At 42.2% G+C, this 20,773-nt stretch overlaps 1 protein-coding gene across 1 annotated transcript in view; it reads left to right on the top strand.

Annotated features, from left to right (window-relative positions):
• SUDS3 (SDS3 homolog, SIN3A corepressor complex component) overlaps positions 1 to 20,773 on the top strand; it is a 195,851-nt gene that overhangs the window by 19,918 nt on the left and 155,160 nt on the right. Inside the window, 3 exon segments of the mRNA XM_029619816.1 lie at positions 7,892 to 7,961; positions 11,398 to 11,411; positions 11,414 to 11,452. Of these exon segments, the coding sequence (XP_029475676.1) occupies positions 7,892 to 7,961; positions 11,398 to 11,411; positions 11,414 to 11,452 (123 nt within the window).

The following is a 20,773-nucleotide window of genomic DNA, read 5'->3' as shown; positions in this document are numbered from 1 at the left end:
TAGGGAAATACTCACATTACCTGAATGTAATCTGCTTTGAAGTGCTAAAAAGTGGAATATATATAAATAAATACTGTGTTGTAAACTGGATACAGTACAACAAGGGTAGTGGAATGCCTTTTTGGTTGGGGGGGGAACCAAGCCGTCCAAGCTCTGCCTCCTCCCCAGTCCTGCCACCAGTGGACCACATTCTTCTGGCAACCAAAGAGAGGAGAAAGATGCAGTGACCGCCAGCGAATCCCATCCCTCTAGTGGCTAAAGAGAGATTTTGGATGCAGAGGTTGCCAGCCAACCCCATCCTGCTGTAGCTGCAGAGAGAAGAAGGATGCAGCAGTCGCCAGCGGAGTTCATCATGCTGGCAGCTAAAGAGAGGAGGAGGAAACAATGGCCACCAACGGACCCCATCCTGCTGGCGGCTGAAGAAGAGACCCAGGCCCCATGTGAGTGTGTATGACTGCCTGTGTGGGTGGTTGGGGGGTGACTGCTTCTTTGTGTGTATGGATGACTGCTTGTATGTGTGTGTGGAGGGTGACAGCCTGTGTGGGTGGATGCCAGTGGCTGGGTGAGAGCCTGTGTGTGGGGATGGGGGTGTATGTGTGATTGCCTGTGTTTGTATGACTACTTGAGTGCATGAGGGAGAGCTTGGGTGTGTGTTTGTGGGTGGATGAGATCTGTGTATGTGTGGGTGAGAGGCTGTGTGGTTGTGTGTATGAGAGAGGCTGTGTGTGTGGGGATGGGTGGGTAGGTGACTGCTTTTGTGTAGGTGGGGGTGAGAACCTGGGTGGGTGAGAGGCTGTATGTGTGTGACTGGGTGAGAGCCTATGTGTGTGTATATATGACTGAGAGGTTTTGGGTGCATGACTGCCTCTATGTGGGTGCATGTTTATGGGTGAGATCCTGTGTGTGTGGTGGGGGGGGGGGGAGGAGGGGTGGGTGACAGCTTATGTGTATGGGGTATGCTGCTCTTTCCTGTGTGTCTACCAGTGTGTATGTGTGGATTGGTGATTGCAGTATGGGTGTGAGCCTGTGTGGGTGGGTGGGTGAGAGCCAATGCATATGGGTTTGAGTTTGTGTGTGGAGGAGAGCCTGTGTGTGGATATATGTGTGTGAGGGAGTGAGTGCCTGTGTGTGAGTGAGAGGATAGTTTGTACAGCTCTCCATCCCCAATCCAGAACATTCTCAGAGTGGCTGGAAATTGAAACATCCCAGGTATGAAGATAGGGAGATTTTTTAAAATCCTTATTAGTTTCATTATTGGATGTTGTTTGATATGTTTGCTGTTTTGAAATATTATATTGGTATTTTGGGACATTTTTTAAACCTTTTTTATGAGTTTTAATTATTGGATGATTTATTCATCAGTTTTAAAATTTATTCTTATTAGTATGGTTTTACTTTTATGATGTTTTATATTTTTTTATTTTGATTGTCGGTCTCTTATTTTGCCTTTGTTAAAAGTCTGTCTGTGTTCTGTATGTGTGATCGAGGTGAGGGATTCTACTAGTTTCTAGGGTCTATAGCAGTATATCTTGTTCTGTTTTCAGTAGAAGGTGTATTAATCTTCTAGGGTCAAATGTAATATTTGCAATGCTGCTTTTTCCTGGGTAGGGTTGCTATTGAGACCTGGAAGTTAATATTGTGTTGAAATGGCAGATTTGTCTCTTGGGGTAAACTGTATTCTTGGCAGGTTATGATAGCTTTTAATGGATCTATGTAAGTGTTATCCAGAAATACTGAGTTACTGAGACAATATAGGACCCGGCTTTAGATGTAAATGTCTCTGATCTGACATCTGAAGAAGGGACTTAAGTAGTTTTAAAAGCTTTTATACAATATTTTTAGGTACATGGATTTTTTTATTTTACAGGTATTTTAGTCAGCCTGGCTCGTTTTGTTTTCTAAATAGGAGGTATATTGGTGTTTTAGAGACTGATGTAATATTTACAGTGTTGCCTTTTCATAGATAAGGTTGAAATTTGAGTGCTGGCATTTATGCTGTTTTTTGTATGGGAGGTTTACTATATTGTAACTGTTTATTCATGGCTTTCTGAGGGCCAGGCCAACACCCATTACATATTACAACAGGACTAAAGCAATATTGGTTCCATGTGTCTTTTGAATCTAGGGGAGAGGGGTTTGAGGGAGTGAGACTGCTGTAGACCGGGGAAGGGAGGGAGGGAGGACGGGCAGTGCATGTGGGAGGAGAAGGGGGACTGAGGGAGCAAGACTGAATCCCCTACTATAAATATCACTGCACGCCACTGTTAGGATCCATATATTAGGGACTACCATATAGGAAAAAGATCTGGGTATCTTATTGGACTATGCCTTGAAATTCTTGGTTTTATGTGCGGTGGTGGTCAAAAAAGCAAACAGTGTTAGGAATTATTAGGAGAGGAATGGTGAATAAACGAAGAATGTCTTAATACCTCTGTTTCGCTTCATGGTGAAACTGCATCTTGAGTACTGTGTGCAATTCTGGTTGCTGCATCTCAAAAAATATTTAGTTGCACTGGAAAAGGCACAGAGAAGGGTGACCAACATGATAAACGAGATGAAACTGCTCCTTTATGAGGAAAGGCTAAAGAGGTTTGGACTGTTCAACTTGGGGAAGAAGAGACAGATATGATAGAAGTCTATAAAATCATGAGAGGACTAGAACAGGTAAATTTGGATTGGTTATTTACTTTTTCAGGTAGTACAAGGTCTAGGGGGCACGCCATGAAGTTAGCAAATAGCACATTTAAAACAAATGGGAGAAAATTCTTTTTCACTCAACATTGCTTATTACTGGCATTAGTAGCATGGATTTATTTACTCTTTGGTTACTTGCTAGGTACTTGGAACATAGATTGGCCACTGTTTGAAAAGATGCTGGGCTTGATGGACTCTCGGTCTGACCCAATAGGCAATTTCTAACATAAATTCATAGAGCAGGCAGGAGTAAAAGCTACAGCAGTAGGAAACAAGCATTCCTAGGAGCTGTTGTAGCTTCACTCTCAGTTGGGTTTAAATACCAGCATCAGTCAGGTTTCCACTCATAGGTCAGCCAATTCTCTGTTTTGAGGGCATGGTCTGTTCCTTCCTGTGAACAGTCAGCTTTCTGTTGCTGGATTTGTCCTTCATATTGCCTTGCTAACTCTTCATCTAAGTGTCTGTCTTCCAGCTTGCAGGTCACCAGTTCTAGTTTGGCTCTTTTTTACAGCTTTGTAAACAGGTGGGAGATGAGAGCGCTGGTCAGTCTATTCAGACACTCTCTTGATCAGCTCCTCTGAATCTGTTCTGGGAAGAAATATTCTGTTATTGGAGGCTCGGTGTTGCCTAAAACATGCATAAAAGAGTATAAGTATACTTAGAACCACTGAGATATTTCTAAAATGCATATCCATCTTATTTAAACAAATGGAAAGGAAAGTATCACTCTCTTTATAGTCCTTTTATATAACCTGCTGTTTAGGTGTAGAAAATAAGCATGGGATGCTTTTCATCTGTGCTAAGGAGCGACTCCCTTTCTTTCAGCTGATCTTCTCAGAGCAGTATAAGCTTAAGTGCTGCGGCTATTGAGGTCACCCCTCAAGAATTCCACTTAAAACCAGTTAGCAACAGCTCAAGTTTTATTAGAATGATGTATTCCCTTCGTTCATTCAGACAGGCTTGTTTTTCTCATTTGCTCTCTTTTTTTTTCTTTTTTGGTTTTGTTCTGTTCTGTTCTATTTCAACTTCCCTGTCCACAATGATACTTCTGTTTAATGTGGCCTGGCATGAAGGGGCTATCTTGGTTTGCCGCAGCAGCAGCTCCTAACTCTTAATCCTGGTATCAGGAGGCTGCCGTGGGCCACTGAAGTGGCAGCTTCTTACTCTCTGTGGCCCAGAGAGATGCTTCAAGTTGCTGCAGTGGTGGTTCTTTTTGGTGGCCAAGCAATGCTTTGGACCACTGCATCTGAGCAGCAGCTTTGCATAGGAATTCTGCTTACAAAACTGCTAAGGCTTTTAGTAAGCTTGTGGACAGGACTTTTGAGGGCTGTTTCTGATAATGTTTCTTTAAAGGCCACAAGAAATAATTCCAAAAGGAAAACTTTTCCGATTTTGCCAATAGAATCAGAGTATAGAAATAGTGTGGTGCAGGTCAGCTACCATGATTTTTATTTATTTATTTTGTTTATCTTCCACCTTTCAGGCACTTCAAAGCAAATTACATTCAGGTGCTGTAGCTATTGCCCTGTCCCTAGAGGGCTCACAATCTTAAGTACCTGAGGCAATAGAGGCTAAAGTGACTTGCCCAAGGTCACAAGGAGTGACAGGGATTTGAATCCTGTCTTCCCTGATTTGTATCCTGCTGTTCTAATCATAGGAGAAATAGAAATTTTAAAATTTTCCTCCCATAGGAAATAGTAGGAGCTGTGTGGTCAAAAGGGAGACTTGCTGGGCTTACTCATGCTCTGACTGGGTAAATGTATCATTGGGACACGCAGGAGAGATAAAGTTCCTGGATGGAATAAATGATACCTTTATGGAGCAATTGGTTCAGGAACCGACGAGAGAGTGAGCAATTTTAGATCTAATTCTCAGTGGAGAACAGGATTTGGTGAGAGAGGTAACGGTGGTGGGGTCGCTTGGCAAAAGTGATCATAATATGATCAAATTTTATTTAATGACTGGAAGGGGGACAATAAGCAAATCCACAGCTCTTGTGCTAAACTTTCAAAAGGGAAACTTTGATAAATGAGAAAAATAGTTAGAAAAAAACTAAAAGAGCAGTTACAGAAGTAAAAAGTGTGCAAGAGGCGTGGTCATTGTTAAAAAAAATACCATCCTAGAAGCACAATCCAGATGTATTCCACACATTAAGAAAGGTGGAAAGAAGGCAAAACGATTACCAGCATGGTTAAAAGAGGAGGTGAAAGAAGCTGCTTTACCCAAAAGATCTTCATTAAAAATTGGAAGAAGGATCCAACAGAAGAAAATAGGATAATGCATAAGCTTTGGCAAGTTAAATGTAAGACATTGATAAGACAGACTAAGAGAGAATTTGAAAAGAAGTTGGCCATAGAGGCAAAAACTCACAGTAAAAACTTTTTAAAATATATCCGAAGCAGAAAGCCTGTGAGGGAGTCAGTTGGACCGTTAGATGATCGAGGGGTTAAAGGGGCACTTAGAGAAGTTAAGGCCATCACGGAAAGATTAAATGATTTTTCTTCGGTGTTTACTGAAGAGGATGTTGGGGAAGTACCCATACTGGAGAAGGTTTTCATGGGTTATGATTCAGATGTACTGAACCAAATCACGGTGAACCTAGAAGATGTGGTAGACCTGATTGACAAACTGAAGAGTAGTAAATTACCTGGACCGGATGGTATACATGAAAAATGAAATTTCAGACCTATTAGTAAAAATTTGTAACATGTCATTAAAACCATCCATTGTACCTGAAGACTGGAGGATAGCTAATGTAACCCCCATATTTAAAAAGGGCTCCAGGGGCGATCCGGGAAACTACAGACCAGTTAGCCTGACTTCAGTGCCAGGAAAAATAGTGGAAAGTATTCTAAACATCAAAATCACAGAACATATAGAAAGACATGGTTTAATGGAGCAAAGTCAGCATGGTTTTACCCAAAGCAAATCTTGCCTCACAAATCTGCTTCACTTTTTTGAAAGAGTTAATAAACATGTGGATAAAGGTGAACCTGTAGATGTAGTGTACTTGGATTTTCAGAAGGCATTTGTCAAAGTTCCTCATGAGAGGCTTCTAAGAAAAATAAAAAGTCATGGGATAGGTGGCGATATCCTTTCGTGGATTACAAACTGGCTAAAAGACAGGAAACAGAGAGTAGGATTAAATGGACAATTTTCTCACTGGAAGGGAGTGGGCAGTGGAGTGCCTCAGGGATCTGTATTGGGACCCTTACTTTTCAATATATTTATAAATGATCTGGGAAGAAATACGACAAGTGAGGTAATCAAATTTGCAGATGATACAAAATTGTTCAGAGTAGTTAAATCACGAGCAGATTGTGATAAATTGCAGGAAGACCTTGTGAGGCTGGAAAATTGGGCATCTAAATGGCAGATGAAATTTAATGTGGACAAGTGCAAGGTGATGCATATAGGGAAAAATAATCCATGCTATAGTTTCACAATATTAGGTGCTATTACCCAAGAAAGAGATCTAGGCGTTATAGTGGATAACACATTGAAATAGTCTGTTCAGTGTGCTGCGGCAGTCAAAACAAACAGAATGTTGGGAATTATTAGAAAGGGAATGGTGAATAAAACGGGAAAATGGTCATAATACCTCTGTTTCGCTCCATGGTGGACCGCACCTTGATACTGTGTACAATTCTGGTCGCCGCATCTCAAAAAAGATATAATTGCGATGGAGAAGATACAGAGAAGGGCGACCAACATGATAAGGGGAATGGAACAGCTCCCCTATGAGGAAAGACTAAAGAGGTTAGGACTTTTCAGCTTGGAGAAGAGACAGCTGAGGGGGGATATGATAGAAGTGTTTAAATCATGAGAGGTCTAGAATGGGTAGATGTGAATCGGTTTTTTACTCTTTGGATAATAGAAAGACTAGGGGGCACTCCATGAAGTTAGCATGTGGCACATTTAACACTAATCGGAGAAAGTTCTTTTTCACTCAACGCACAATTAAACTCTGGAATTTGTTGCCAGAAGATGTGGTTAGTGCAGTTAGTATAGCTGGTTTTAAAAAAGGATTGGATAAGTTCTTGGAGGAGAAGTCCATTACCTGCTATTAAGTTCACTTAGAGAATAGCCACTGCCATTAGCAATGGTAACATGGAATAGACTTGGTTTTTGGGTACTTGCCAGGTTCTTATGGCCTGGATTGGCCACTGTTGGAAACAGGAGGCTGGGCTTGATGGACCCTTGGTCTGACAGAGTATGGCATGTTCTTTTGTTCTTATATCAAGTTAAGTAAATTAGCTTTTGGAAGCAGGAGTTAGGCCTGATAATGGAGAAGACAGATGTCACAACCTCTTGCTTACTCCAAATAACTTTATTTGGGTCCTTGCAATAATTCTTGGAGTGCTTCTAAATATACCAAAATAGCTGTTGAATGTGCCCTTTATGAATGACATATTTGAAAGTCCCAGTAATATGCTGCTATCTGCTTCCAACAGACCAAAATCAGTGGGGTAAATCAATCCCCCTAATGCAACACTTCTCAAATTATTTTCAAATATGACCCATTTTAACTCATTAAAAATGTACATAGCCCCAGACGCTATTTCAAAAACGCATTAGAGGACTTCGCTTCTCCTTCTCCCTCACCCTCTTTCCTTTCTTAAAGTGGGAAAGCAGCAGTGATAATCAGTGAAGGGTTTGTGAGTCAGTGCATGCTTAGAGATTTTGGCCCAATGCACAGGTTTCTGATCTAACTGGAAGCCCATGCCAGAGGAGGAATGAAAGCTTGTAAATGTGCACAGGCTTCCAGGCCCCGTGTTGACATCTGATACGCATGACAAGTGGAGTAGAGGTCAGCGGGAGAGGGAGAGCAGAATGGGCCTATTTCTTCTGATTTAATCTGCTGTTTTGGAACACCAGGATTTAATGAGTTGTATATAGGACCATGCTTCTACATCATTTTAAACAAAATGTATAAAGCTGACTTGTTGACTTGTATTAATTTCTAGTTTATTGTATAACATCCAGGGCCTTGTCTGCAGTACTGTCATCTAATTGGTTCATTTGATTCAAGCTCCCTATTTTGTAGTTGTGCATTTAGTTTTCTCTTTGTAAGAGATAGTACCTTCCATTTATTCTTGTATTTCATTCTCTTTATCAGCAAGAACAGATGCATGGGACTTTGTATTGGAAGGGATAGTTTACTGCTGAGTAGTCTCTTTTAACTTCTTTTTTTCAGATACAGAGGATGCAAGTGAGACAGATCTGGCAAAGCAAGATGATGAGGACTACGTAGAAATGAAAGAACAGTAAGTATATCAAGGCTGTCTCGAATCTCTGAAGGGAATACTATGTAATACAAAACTTTTTGCATACACAATGTTTGCTTGTGTGCAGATTAAACACTTGGCACATATGAATCATGATATCTACAATACATTCAGAAAGTATTCAGACTTCACTTTTTCCACATTTTGCTACATTATAGTCTTATTCTAAAATGGATAATATGCATTTTTCCCCTCCTTAATCTACATACAATACCCCATAATGACAAAGTGAAATCAGGTTTATATAAATTTGTATAAATTAATAAAAAACAAAACAAAAAAACATGAAATCACATTTACATAAGTAATGAGCCCTTTCCTCAGTACTTTGAGGCACCATTTGCAGCAATTACAGCCTCAGGTCTTCTTGGGTATGACAGTAAAATCTTGGCACACCTGGATTTGGGGATTTTCTCCTATTCTTCTCTGCAGATCCTCTCAAGCTCTGTCAGGTTGGATGGGGAGCTTTGATGCACAACTATTTTCAGGTCTCTCCAGAGATGTTCGATCGGGTTCAGGTCTGGGCTCTGGCTGGTCACTCAAGGACATTCACAAACTTGTGCTGAAGCCACACCTTGGCTGTGTCCTTCAGGTCTTTATCCTGTTGGAAAGTGAATTGTCACCCCCAGCCTAATATCTAGAGTGCTCTGGAGCGGTTTTCATCAAGGATCTCTCTATACTTTGCTCCGTTCATCTTTCCCTCAATCCTGACTAGTTTTCCAGTTCCTGCAGCTGAAAAACATCCCAACAGTGTGGTGCTACCATCACCATGCTTCATGGTAGGGATGGTATTTGCTAGGTGATGAGTGGCATCTAGATCCTTTAGACATGACACTTTGCATTCAGGCCAAAGAGTTCAAGCCTGGTTTCATCAGACTAGATAAAGGATTCTCAGAGCATGAGAAATAAAATTAAGTGCCTTTTGGCAAACTCCAAGTGAGTTGTCATATACCTTTTGCTGAGGAGTGGCTTCCTTCTGGCCACTCTACATAAAGGCCTGATGATTGTTCTTTAGGAAGTTTCTTCCATCTTCATGTCAGAAACTTTGGAGCTTGTCAGAGTAACCATCGGATTCTTTGTCATCTCCCTGATCAAAGCCCTTCTCTCTGATTGCTCAGTTTGGGTTGGCGGCCAGGTCTTGGAAGAGTCCTGGTGATTCTGAACTTCTTTCATTTAAGAATGATGGACGGCCACTGTGTTCTTTCGGACCTTCAAAGCTGCAGCAATTTTTTTGTATTCTTCCCCAGATCTGTGCCTCGACACAAACCTGTCCCAGAGGGTCTACAGACAATTCCTTTTGACTTCATGGCTCTTAATTTTGCTCTGGACATGCACTGTCAACTGTGGGACCTTATATAGACAGTTGTGTGCCTTTCCAATCATGTTCAGTTAATTGAATTTACCACGGGTGGATTCCATCAAGTTGGAGAAACATCTCAAGGATGATCAATGGAAACAGGATGCACCTGAACTTAACTTTTGAGCGTCATAAGCAAAAGAGTTTGAATACTTATGTAAATGTGATATTTCCATTTATGTGTGGGTATGTTTTTTTTTTAATTAATTTGCACACAATTTCTACAAACCTGATTTCCACTTTGTCATTATGCAGTATTGTGCGTAGATTGAGGAGGGAAAGAATGCATTTTATCCACTTTAGAACAAGGCTGTATTGTAAACAAATGTGGAAAAAGTGAAGGAGTCTTGAATACTTACTGAATACACTGTATAGTTTAATGCAGAGTTATTGCAGCTATAGTGGTTGTGGAGAAAAGTGGATCTTTGTAGGTTGTGATTTATTATTTCTTCAGCATTTAGGGGGCAATTTTCAAAGGATTCTCTGCAGTTAAATGAATGTTTGCCTGCAGAGAAGACCCCTTTGAAGTTTGCTGACAGTGAGCATAATTTTCTCTGCAGAGTTAGAAGGGTGGGGTCAGGGGGGGCTGGAGAATGTAAGCTATGTTCCATCATTTTACCCTGCATGCTTTGCATCTGCAGTGTACATGAGGTACAGAATCCCCACCAGTACTGGCCTGCCATAGATTTTCAAAGGGAGCTGAGGCATGGCCTATGAGAACCAGGGTTCAAATCCCGCTGATACTCCTTGTGACCTTGGACAAGTCACTTTACTTTGCCTCCCATAGCCTCAGGTAAAACCTTAGGGATGGATTTTCAAAACGTTTCGCCCATAAAAATGAGCATATATGCAAGCAAAATCAATATTTACATAATATTTATAATCAATATTTTATAAAAGTAACAATTACGTAGTTATTTTCATATTGACATGCACATATGTGCCTAAAAAAATATTTTTGCTATTTTAAAAGAAACAGATTTGTCATCTTGTAGATGAAACAATTTTTCAAAGGAATTATGCATGTAATGTAACATACTATCATAGTAATTTTCAATAGCCATTTACAAAATAAACTTAGTGTGTAAAACCTATTGATAGTTCAATGGCATTTATTGTAGCAATTTTCAAAACCAACTTGCACGAATAAACTGCATTGATATGTGTAAAACCCAGTTTTAAGTGTGTAAATCCTTTTGAAAATTGCCCCCTTAATTTTACACCTGCTAATTAACATGTGTAAGTCATATGAAATTTATTTATTGTGCATTATTGGTTGGATGGGAGTTCAGATTTAAGAGCTGAGAAGGATTGCGCAAACTGGTGACTAATTGGTAATCTGGTTAATTTCATTTATATGCGCATGTTTTATAATTGGCCAATTTATACAAATAAGTCCTACTTTACTTTTTCATGCAAAATATATCCATGTGTATATTTTTGAAATAGAAAAAGTATGTATGTTCAATGCGTGTATGTTGCAGGGTAGAGATGCACATATTTGATAAAATGTGTGTATATCACATGCGCAGGTTATAAAATATTTGCAAACATACAATAGGGTTTTCTCATGGTCATATACATCTGTATATGCTGCCATACACACTTGTCTGAAAGTTATTCTCCCAAATATTCTCCCAAATATCTACTGTGGAAAGGTGAATAAATAAATCTAAAATACAAATCTAAACTTTCACAAACACTTGTTGAACTGCAGCCATGAATAGAACTCTGACAATTTGTGAAATTGTGTGTGACCATGGTCATATACAATTATATGAAAGCCCCTTACATTTAAGTACATTACATTTTCTTAGATATTGTGCATGTTATAAATTTGTTTATGATATGGACAACAATGGTCTCATGCACTTTTTGGATTTTAAGCCTATAATCTTCCCTCCTCTCTGGTTCTTTTGCTTGGAAATTTCTTGCAGGCTAGCAATTGGGTGTTCTGAATAACTTTCCTGTTGGGGGAGACCTTGCATTTGAAGCTGACAAATGTAATTTTCATTTATCAGTCATTCCATTGAAATTATTTTTCTGCTTTACTTTTAGGATGTATCAGGACAAACTGCATCTCTCAAAAGACAGTTGCAACAGTTACAGGAAGGTAGGAATTTTGTTCTTGCCAGTTTCCTTTTTTTAAACTAGCCAACTCGTTGGCCTCGGTCATAGTGCCTCCAAAGCAGGAGCTCTTGGTTTAAGAAGACACAAGCCCTTACATCTGCTGGCAGGAGAGCATAACCCACCTGTCCTGAGTCCATCTAAGGAAAATAAAATTATCAGGTAAGTAGTAATGTCTGCATTTTTTTTTTATTCTTAAGTACTTTTGGAATATGTCTATAATAGTTCTTTCATGATGAAAATATAGACCAGGGGTGGCCAACTCCAGTCCTCAAGAGCCACAGCCAGGCCTGGTTTTCAGGATATCCACAATGAATATATATGAGATGGATTTGCATGCTCTATTTCCATTATATGCAAATATATCTTATGCATTTCATTGTAGATATCTAAAATCCAGACTTTTTTTATGGCTGTTGAGGACTGGAGTGGCCACTCCTAGTGTAGAGGCATTTTGTATAGATTAGTGAAACAAACTCCTACTTTAATGCATTTTGATTTGTATTTTTAGACAGAATGTGAAAAATGTATATGCATGTGAAGACTTTTGCAAGGCACTGTGTGTCTCTGGTTTTCTTTTTATATATAGGGCTTAACTTTTAAAAGCATTTACATGCATTAAATATGGTTTTATGCATATAAATGGGCTTATACAAATTTTTTCCTGGGGTTATGAACAAAAAATATGCGATTTTTGTATATACTTTTACAGATACTAGAAAATGGTGTTCCAGGTGTGAAGCTGGGCCCGGGAAATCATTTGTGCAAACTTTCAATTTTCTATAATATGGGCATACATGTATGCTTACATATTTACATTTACTCCCAAGTAGGTGCCAATGTGTCTGTGTATGCCGTTCTGGCTTCTGTGTATATCCACTAATTTTCAGAGTGGATTTAATGTCCATAAGTCTGCTTTCAAAACTGAGGCTGAGATCTGCGTGTCCTTTCTACATGTGGACTTCAGCTCTACATGGGCTGTTCTAAAATTACCCTTCCTATGTATATACCCCTTCGTGCAAACCTTTGTGTATATGTAAAAATTTATTTTTATGTTTCCTTTGTTAACTAAGCTGTTTCATTGTATTCATTGTATTTGCATCTAATGCAAGAATGTCGGTATATAAAAGTTAAAAATAAATAAATAAATATATATAAATAGGGATGGTAACTTTCAAACCGGCACATGGGTGTACATTGGCGCATGTGCATCAGCCCGCGCCAAGGGACACAACCATTTGATAATTAGCGTACATATTTGCGCACATGTTATAAAATAGCCTGGGCTTGCGCATATGTGCACCTAAATCCCATTTCTATCACGAAAGTCGTGGGATTTTAAAAGGGACGTGCCCACTTCATTCCCAGTTTACCAGTTTGTCCGCTAGTTTTGCCCAGTTAACACCTAGATCCTCCAACACCCCCCTGGTTAGATTTCCTACACTCTTCCCAGTTATCCCAGACCCTCAGAAATGGCTCAGTCCTTTTATTTTATAATTTATACGTCATCCATAACAGGACTAAAGTTTCGCAGCAGGGGGCCTCGTCGCTCGCTAGGGCGTGTAAGTATTTATGCGTTCTTAGCTAGGCCCCAAAACGCTCATGCCCCACCCAGATCATGCTCAAGCAGGGCTCTGTTTTGGAAACTTTTGAGATGTGCACATAGCAGTATATGCATGCATATCTGGGCGCTTTTTAAAATACGGTTGGTGAGCGCATCCCCTAATTGATGCGTGCGTCAGGCTTCTGTCTTTCTCCCCTGCTTCAACGGCAGGGGAGAAAGACCGATACTTCACGCTTGTCCAGCATAGCTCTCTGCTTCAACAGCAGGGGGAATGAAGAAAAGTGAATCTATATACAGACTACCAACAAGGACTGAATTACATAATCTGGGTAAACAAATGAACATGGGTGTAGCTTGCTTATTGCGGCGGTTACTAGCCCTAACTAATTAAGCTAGATATTTCACTTAGATGCAGTTCCAACACTGCTCTCTACATTAATGGTGTGGGTAGAAGGGAAATAGAACCAAAAGGTTACTAAGAGCCAAGAGAAACAGATAAGTATGAGAAAAAAAACAAAAGTGCGAAGCTTGCTGGGCAGACTGGATGGGCCATTTGGTCGTCTTCTGCCGTCATTTCTATGTTTCTATATTAATATATGCGCACATACATACTGTACATACAGGGAAAGATACACTTCTTTTTCCCTATATTTTTGCACACTTCTGCAGATGCATTCTGTCCTTCAGATGCCAGTGGACCATAGTTTCTTTCTGGAGAGCTATTAGGCCCCAGTTGGTTATTGATCGTCTTGTAATACCAAAGGAAACTATGCGGTCTTCATCCAAGAGTTCTTTTATTTACATCTCTAGACTTTTTCTTGTATCCAGGAGGTTCTAGACCTCCTGTCATTGTTAGGGTTTACTGATCCAAAATCCTGCTTGTAATGTTTTCCATGATGTAGAGTATGTTTCTTGCTAGCCTTTGCATCACTCCCCTGCCTTAGGTGCTTCTGCTATGCATTGGGGTTTTGTGTCTTGGTCTTTTCTATAGTTTTCTGTTTGTAGAACCCAACTCTTTCCCGCCTAGACCCTTTGTAGGTCGGCTGCCTCACAGGCAAATAGGAGAGGTGATGCTTTCAGCACTGTGCCCGTTTCCTTCTTTGTCCTGCTTGGACATCTTCTAGCTTAGGAATCACCCATGTGTGAGGATTACCATCCTGCTTGTCCTTGGAGAAAGAGTTGCTTACCTGTAACATGTGCTCTCAGAGAACAGCAGGATTTAATCCTCACGAAACCCACCCGCCTCCTCTGGGAATTGGTTTCTTCATGTATGAACTATATCATAGTCTGAGGGACTTTGCCTAGAGGGGGATGATGAGGACTACAGCTGCACATGCTCAGTAGGGTATATTTGAAAGTTCTAGAATCTTTGAGATCAAAGTTTCGGACCGAGCTTCATCTGGTGATGTCACCCATGTGCGAGGACAAACATCCTGCTGTCCTCAGAGGACACCTGTTACAGGTAAGCAAGTCTGCTCTCTCCCATTTTGATTCTATGGTAAAATGCTTAGTAAATAGGGCCCTTAGATTATAATCCCTCTGGGGCATGGAAATACCTGCAGTACTTGTAATGTAACTCATCTTGAGCTTGAGTGTGGAAAAGTAAGTAATCAAATCTAATAAGAATAACATTGAAGGACTTCAGGACTTGCTTACTCCCAGTTATTTCAACACATCTTTCTTCTGCTTCACAGCTTATGAAGGCTAAGCAAATAGCTGAGGGAACTTGTGGACTCTCATTATGCGCATACCTCTATAATTTCCTAGTGGGCAGCCAGATGGACTCGGGACCAATGTCAGCAGATGGAGACGGAGTAAGGCTGTAAAGCTGATGTCACAGTATATATACCCCTGCCTTAACCTCAGCCCTCCATTACTTTCCATCTCCTGCAGATGGTGGACATACCTCTCCCTATAGGGATTGTTTTACCTTTTAGAAGGAGAAATTCTACATTCTAAATTGGAGAAAATTGAGCCCCGCTCTCCTGCAGTGATACCTAAAGGTCCCTCCCCAAGTTGAGAATTCCTGAGGCGATTTCTGAGATCCCTCAGAGGTGTGCCTTGGTCCTGTAGCCGGTTTCCGGCATGGATTTTGCTGCTTAGGCACCTGAAAGACAGTGGGTGCAGGAAGCAGAGTGTGGTGGTGTCGGCCAAAGCCCCCCTCCCCCTGCAGCCAGAGACCATCTCTACTCATGTCGGTAAGGGCTGAGCCCAGGTAAGTTTAAAAAAAACAAAAAAAATGGAAGAAGATTTACCTTCCGACTCAGAGACGATTAGAGGGATTTTCGGTAGGCCGCCCCCGGTCTCCGTGCTCAGAATGTCGTACCAATGTCCTTCCCACTCCCATTGGGGTAAGGGGAATTTGGCTTCCGAGCGGGTTGAGCAGCCACCAGTGGGTTAGGCTCCGCTGTAGGCTTGGTTGGCTCACCGTGTGGTAGGCCTCAGCAGCGCCATCTAGCGGACATTTCTGTGTGTGCCATATTGCCTCCATAGGACGTCAGTGTGCACAGTGCATTGGCTCTGTGCATGTGCTGTGTGCATAATGTCGGCTGCGTCCCTATGCGCGCGACTTTGAAAAAGTGTGATATAGAAAGAAATGTGCGCACGGGCTATGTTTGCGCCTTGCCGTGCCCCGCTTAGACATTCGAAATCTGTGCGCATAAATTTAAGCGTGAGCCAATTGAACGCACAATTACCGCTGACAGTGGCACTGGCAGCCAAGAAACCTAAATGCCTTACTCTCTGCGTTGCTTTTCATATTAGGTCTTCACAGCCTGACCTGGATTCCAACTTATGTCAGATTTGTGAGGAAGCCTAAGGAGAGTTGGCCTCCTTGGATTTCGCTAAGCCAAGCTCCTCCCATTCATATGATGGGTTGGTCACAGCCTTAACTGGCAGTGCACGAGATCTGAGTACACCCTTAACTGGGTCATCCTTGGGAGAGGGAAATTAAGCTGGACCCACCCTAGTATCTTTTGAACTAGGCATGGATCTGGCTGCCTTTTCTTGGGTAGAGTTTTTCCAGAGGCTACGAGCCTTCGTACAGGTGCAGTCTGATGCCTCACTTGCCCCTGTCCAGACAGAACCTCAACCGGTGACCCCTCCCTCTCCCATTTCTACCTGCAGACCCCGAGGCATGCCTTGCCTTACTAAGGGTATCCTGGATGGCATGGATACTCGGATGGCACGGACAAAGAGGGGGGACCCAGATTCCTTGGAAAATGGGGAAATCCCCCCTGGGTTGGAACCATATCAGATTATGTTATGGTTCTTTCAGAGAGACAAATTGCTGGCCCTGGTTTCCCATATCCTCAAGACTCTGGGAGTTCATGGGTTGGATTCTATGGCTGAATCAAAGAAGAATCCCATTCTTATTTACCTGTGGAAAGCTTCTTGCTACTTTCCAGTGATGGACGCCATCCAGGAGTTGATTGACCTGGAATGAGATGCCCCAGAAGCAAGTTTTAAAGTGGGCCGAGTATTGGAAGCTCTATACCCTTTGGACCCAGTGGTAAGAGAACGTTTGCATTTCCCTAAAGTAGATGCACTGGCAGGTGCCGTCTCTAAGCGAACTACTATCCCAGTGGAGGGAGGAGTGGCCTTAAAGGATGCGCATTATAGACGGGATTGAGTCTATCCTCAAACAAGCCTTCACAGTAGCAATGACCTTACAGATTGTTTCTTGTTGTGCTCTGGTGGTTCGTTCATGTCTACTTCTGTCTCAGGAGGTGGATGACTTGGGGGCGAATTCCAGAGCGGTTATGGAACCTGTTGCTGCCTTTTTAGCAGACATGGGCTCAGATTTAGTCCGTACTTCAGCCAGAGGAGTGCAGCTATGGCTACAGAATTGGTCAGCTGACGCAACCTCCAAAGCTAATCTTACAAAGATGCCCTTTAAAAGATCATTCCTGTTCAGGAACGAACTGGAAAAGCTGGCCAGTAAATGGGGCGAATCTCCACTTCCCCGGTTACCAGAAGATAACAAGGAAGCAGTCACAATGCTCCTCGCCTATGAGGGGTCGTTCCAGGAGTTCCCAGCGTTTTTGCCCCTTGGGAGGTCTCAGTTCTTTTGTATCTGGCAGCCCAAGAGAGGGGCAGTTCGGGTTCAGGCTCATCCCGAACCCTCCAGTGAAAATTCACTGACTCACCTTTGGGATGAGGGGATAGGGGGTCGTCTGTCTTTCTTTTACCAACGGTGGGTCGAGGTCACTTCGGACCAAAGGGTATTGGAAGTTGTACAAGAAGGATATTCGCTGGAATTCCACAGCACTCTTCGGGATGTGTTCATGATGTCTCCTTGCCACTCCCAGCAAAAGAAGCAGGCAGTGGAGATTACACTTCTAAGGCTCCTCAGGATGAGGGCTGTGATCCCAGTACCTGTGCCCCAGGAAAATACGGGGTGTTATAAGAACATAAGAAATTGCCATGCTGGGTCAGACCAAGGGTCCATCAAGCCCAGCATCCTGTTTCCAACAGAGGCCAAAACCAGGCCACAAGAACCTGGCAATTACCCAAACACTAAGAAGATCCCATGCTACTGATGCAATTAATAGCAGTGGCTATTCCCTAAGTAAAAGTGATTAATAGCTGTTAATGGACTTCTCCTCCAAGAACTTATCCAAACCTTTTTTGAACCCAGCTACACTAACTGCACTAACCACATCCTCTGGCAACAAATTCCAGAGCTTTATTGTGCGTTGAGTGAAAAATAATTTTCTCCGATTAGTCTTAAATGTGCTACTTGCTAACTTCATGGAATGCCCCCTAGTCTTTCTATTATTCAAAAGTGTAAATAACCGAGTCACATCTACTTGTTCAAGACCTCTCATGATCTTAAAGACCTCTATCATATCCCCCCTCAGCCATCTCTTCTCCAAGCTGAAAAGTCCTAACCTCTTTAGTCTTTCCTCATAGGGGAGCTGTTCCATTCCCCTTATCATTTTGGTAGCCCTTCTCTGCACCTTCTCCATCACAATTATATCTTTTTTGAGATGCGGCGACCAGAATTGTACACAGTATTCAAGGTGCAGTCTCACCATGGAGCTATACAGAGGCATTATGACATTTTCCGTTCTATTAACCATTCCATTCCTAATAATTCCTAACATTCTATTTGCTTTTTTGACTGCTGCAGCACACTGCGCCGACGATTTTAAAGTATTATCCACTATGATGCCTAGATCTTTTTCCTGGGTGGTAGCTCCTAATATGGAACCTAACATTGTGTAACTACAGAAAGGGTTATTTTTCTCTATATGCAACACCTTGCACTTGTCCACATTAAATTTCATCTGCCATTTGGATGCCCAATCTTTCAGTCTTGCAATGTCCTCCTGTAATGTATCACAGTCTGCTTGTGATTGAACTACTCTGAATAATTTTGTATCATCCGCAAATTTGATAACCTCACTCGTCGTATTCCTTTCCAGATCATTTATATATATATCTTGAAAAGCACCGGTCCAAGTACAGATCCCTGAGGCACTCCACTGTTTACCCTTTTCCACTGAGAAAATTGACCATGTAATCCTACTCTCTGTTTCCTGTCTTTTAACCAGTTTGTAATCCACGAAAGGACATAGTCTCCTATCCCATGACTTTTTAGTTTTTGTAGAAGCCTCTCATGAGAGACTTTGTCAAATGCCTTCTGAAAATCCAAATACACTACAATTACCGGTTCACCTTTATCCACATGTTTATTAACCCCTTCAAAAAAATGAAGCAGATTTGTTAGGCAAGACTTCCCTTGGGTAAATCCATGTTGACTGTGTCCCATTAAATCATGTCTTTCTACGATTTTGATCTTGAGAATAGTTTCCACTATTTTTCCCGGCACTGAAGTCAGGCCCACTGGTCTATAGTTACCTGGATTGCCCCTGAAGCATTTTTTAAATATTGGGGTTACATTGGCCACCCTCCAGTCTTCAGGTACAATGGATGATTTTAATGATAGGTTACAAATTTTACCTAATAGATCAGAAATTTCATTTTTTAGTTCCTTCAGAACCCTAGGATGCATACCATCCGGTCCAGGTGATTTGCTACTCTTTAGTTTGTCAATCTGGCCTACTACATCTTCCAGGTTCACAGTGATTTCATTCAGTTCGTCTGACTCATCACACCTGAAAACCATCTCTGGAACTGGTATCTCCCCAACATCCTCATTAGTAAACACGGAGGCAAAGAATTCATTTAGTCTTTCTGCAATGGCCTTATCTTCCCTAAGAGCCCCTTTAACCCCTCTGTCGTCTATTTATTTTGTTGTACCCAAGAAGGAAGGTTCCTTTCGTCCCATCCTGGACCTCAAGAGTGACAACAGTCACTGCAAGTGACTCATTTTTGCATGGAGACCTTATGCTTTGTGACTGTGGCTGTACATTCAGGAGAGTTCCTAACTTCCCTGGATCTATCCAAGGCCTATCTGCATATTCCAATCCAACAAGAACACCAGCGTTTCCAATGTTTTGCGATACTGGGTCGACATTATCAGTTTAGGGCGCTTCCCTTTGGCCTAGCCACTGTCCCCAGAACATTTTCCAAGGTTATGGTGGCCGTGGCGGCAGCATCGAGGAAAGACAGGATCCTGAAGCACCCTTACTTGGACAATTGGCTGATCTGGGCTAAGTCTGTGGAAGAGAGCCTCCTGATGACCAGCAGGGTGGTCTCCTTTTTACAGGAACTCAGTTGGGTAGTAAACCTGGCCAAGAGCAGCCTCAAGCCTTCCCAGTCCTTGGAGTATCTGGGAGTCTGGTTCGACACCAGGCGTCACAGTCTTTCTTCCGACCACACAGATACAGCAGTTAATGTACCAGGTGCGTCAGTTGGTGAACACAGTACACTCAACGGTGTGGAAGTACCTCCAAGCTCTGTTTGATGGTGGCACCCCTGGAAGTAGTGCCATGGGCGAGGGTATACATGCGTCCACTTCAACGCTATCATGTTGGAACCCACAGTCTCAAGACTATGTGGTTCGTCTCCACTTGCTGATGGAAGTCTGTTCTCGCCTCCAGTGGTGGTTGCAGGAAGTTCATCTGAGCAGGGGCATGTCCCTGTCCTCCCCAAACTGGCTGGTTCTCACAACAGAAGTGAGTCTCTGGGAATGGGGAGCTCACTTTAAGGAGCTGACGGCTCAGGGACATTGGACAGAAGAAGAGGCCCTCTGGAACAACATTCGCCTGGAAGCCTGGGCAGTCAGGATGGCATGTTTACAGTTCAGCCACGGACTCCAGGGTTAAGTGGTCCACTTAATGTCTGACAATGCAACGATGGTAGCCTAAATCAACCACCAGGGAGGAACCAAGAGCCAGCAGGTGTCACAGGAGATAGTTTAATTTGAATCAGTCCATTTCGTTACCATCCTTAGATAAACTCAAGGATGTGAAGGATCCGTCATTTGGATTCGAGAGACTCCTAGTGCGATATCTAGAAGTCTCAGAACCAGTCTGAAAGATGGTCCGCCTATTTGTCCTTCACGGCAAATGGAAACTGGGCGAACCAGCTTTGCAGGCTACCTTAGTTCGCTGGATTAAGGAGGTGGTCACGGGAGCCTATGTTAAAGCTGGAAAGTCATTGCCTGCTCAGGTTAGAGCTCATTCCACTAAGGCTCAGGCAGACTCATGGGCGGAAATTAAACTACTGTCACCTGTAAATATGTGCCGAGCAGTGACATGGTCCTCTTTGCATACCTTCTCCAGGTATTATCGCCTAGACGTACAGGCGGTGTTAACCAGACTGTGGGTAGCC

The sequence above is a fragment of the Rhinatrema bivittatum genome, chromosome 11, assembly GCF_901001135.1.
Source record: "Rhinatrema bivittatum chromosome 11, aRhiBiv1.1, whole genome shotgun sequence".
NCBI classification, from domain to species: Eukaryota; Metazoa; Chordata; class Amphibia; order Gymnophiona; family Rhinatrematidae; genus Rhinatrema; species Rhinatrema bivittatum.
This window is presented reverse-complemented; position numbering and strand designations above follow the sequence as displayed.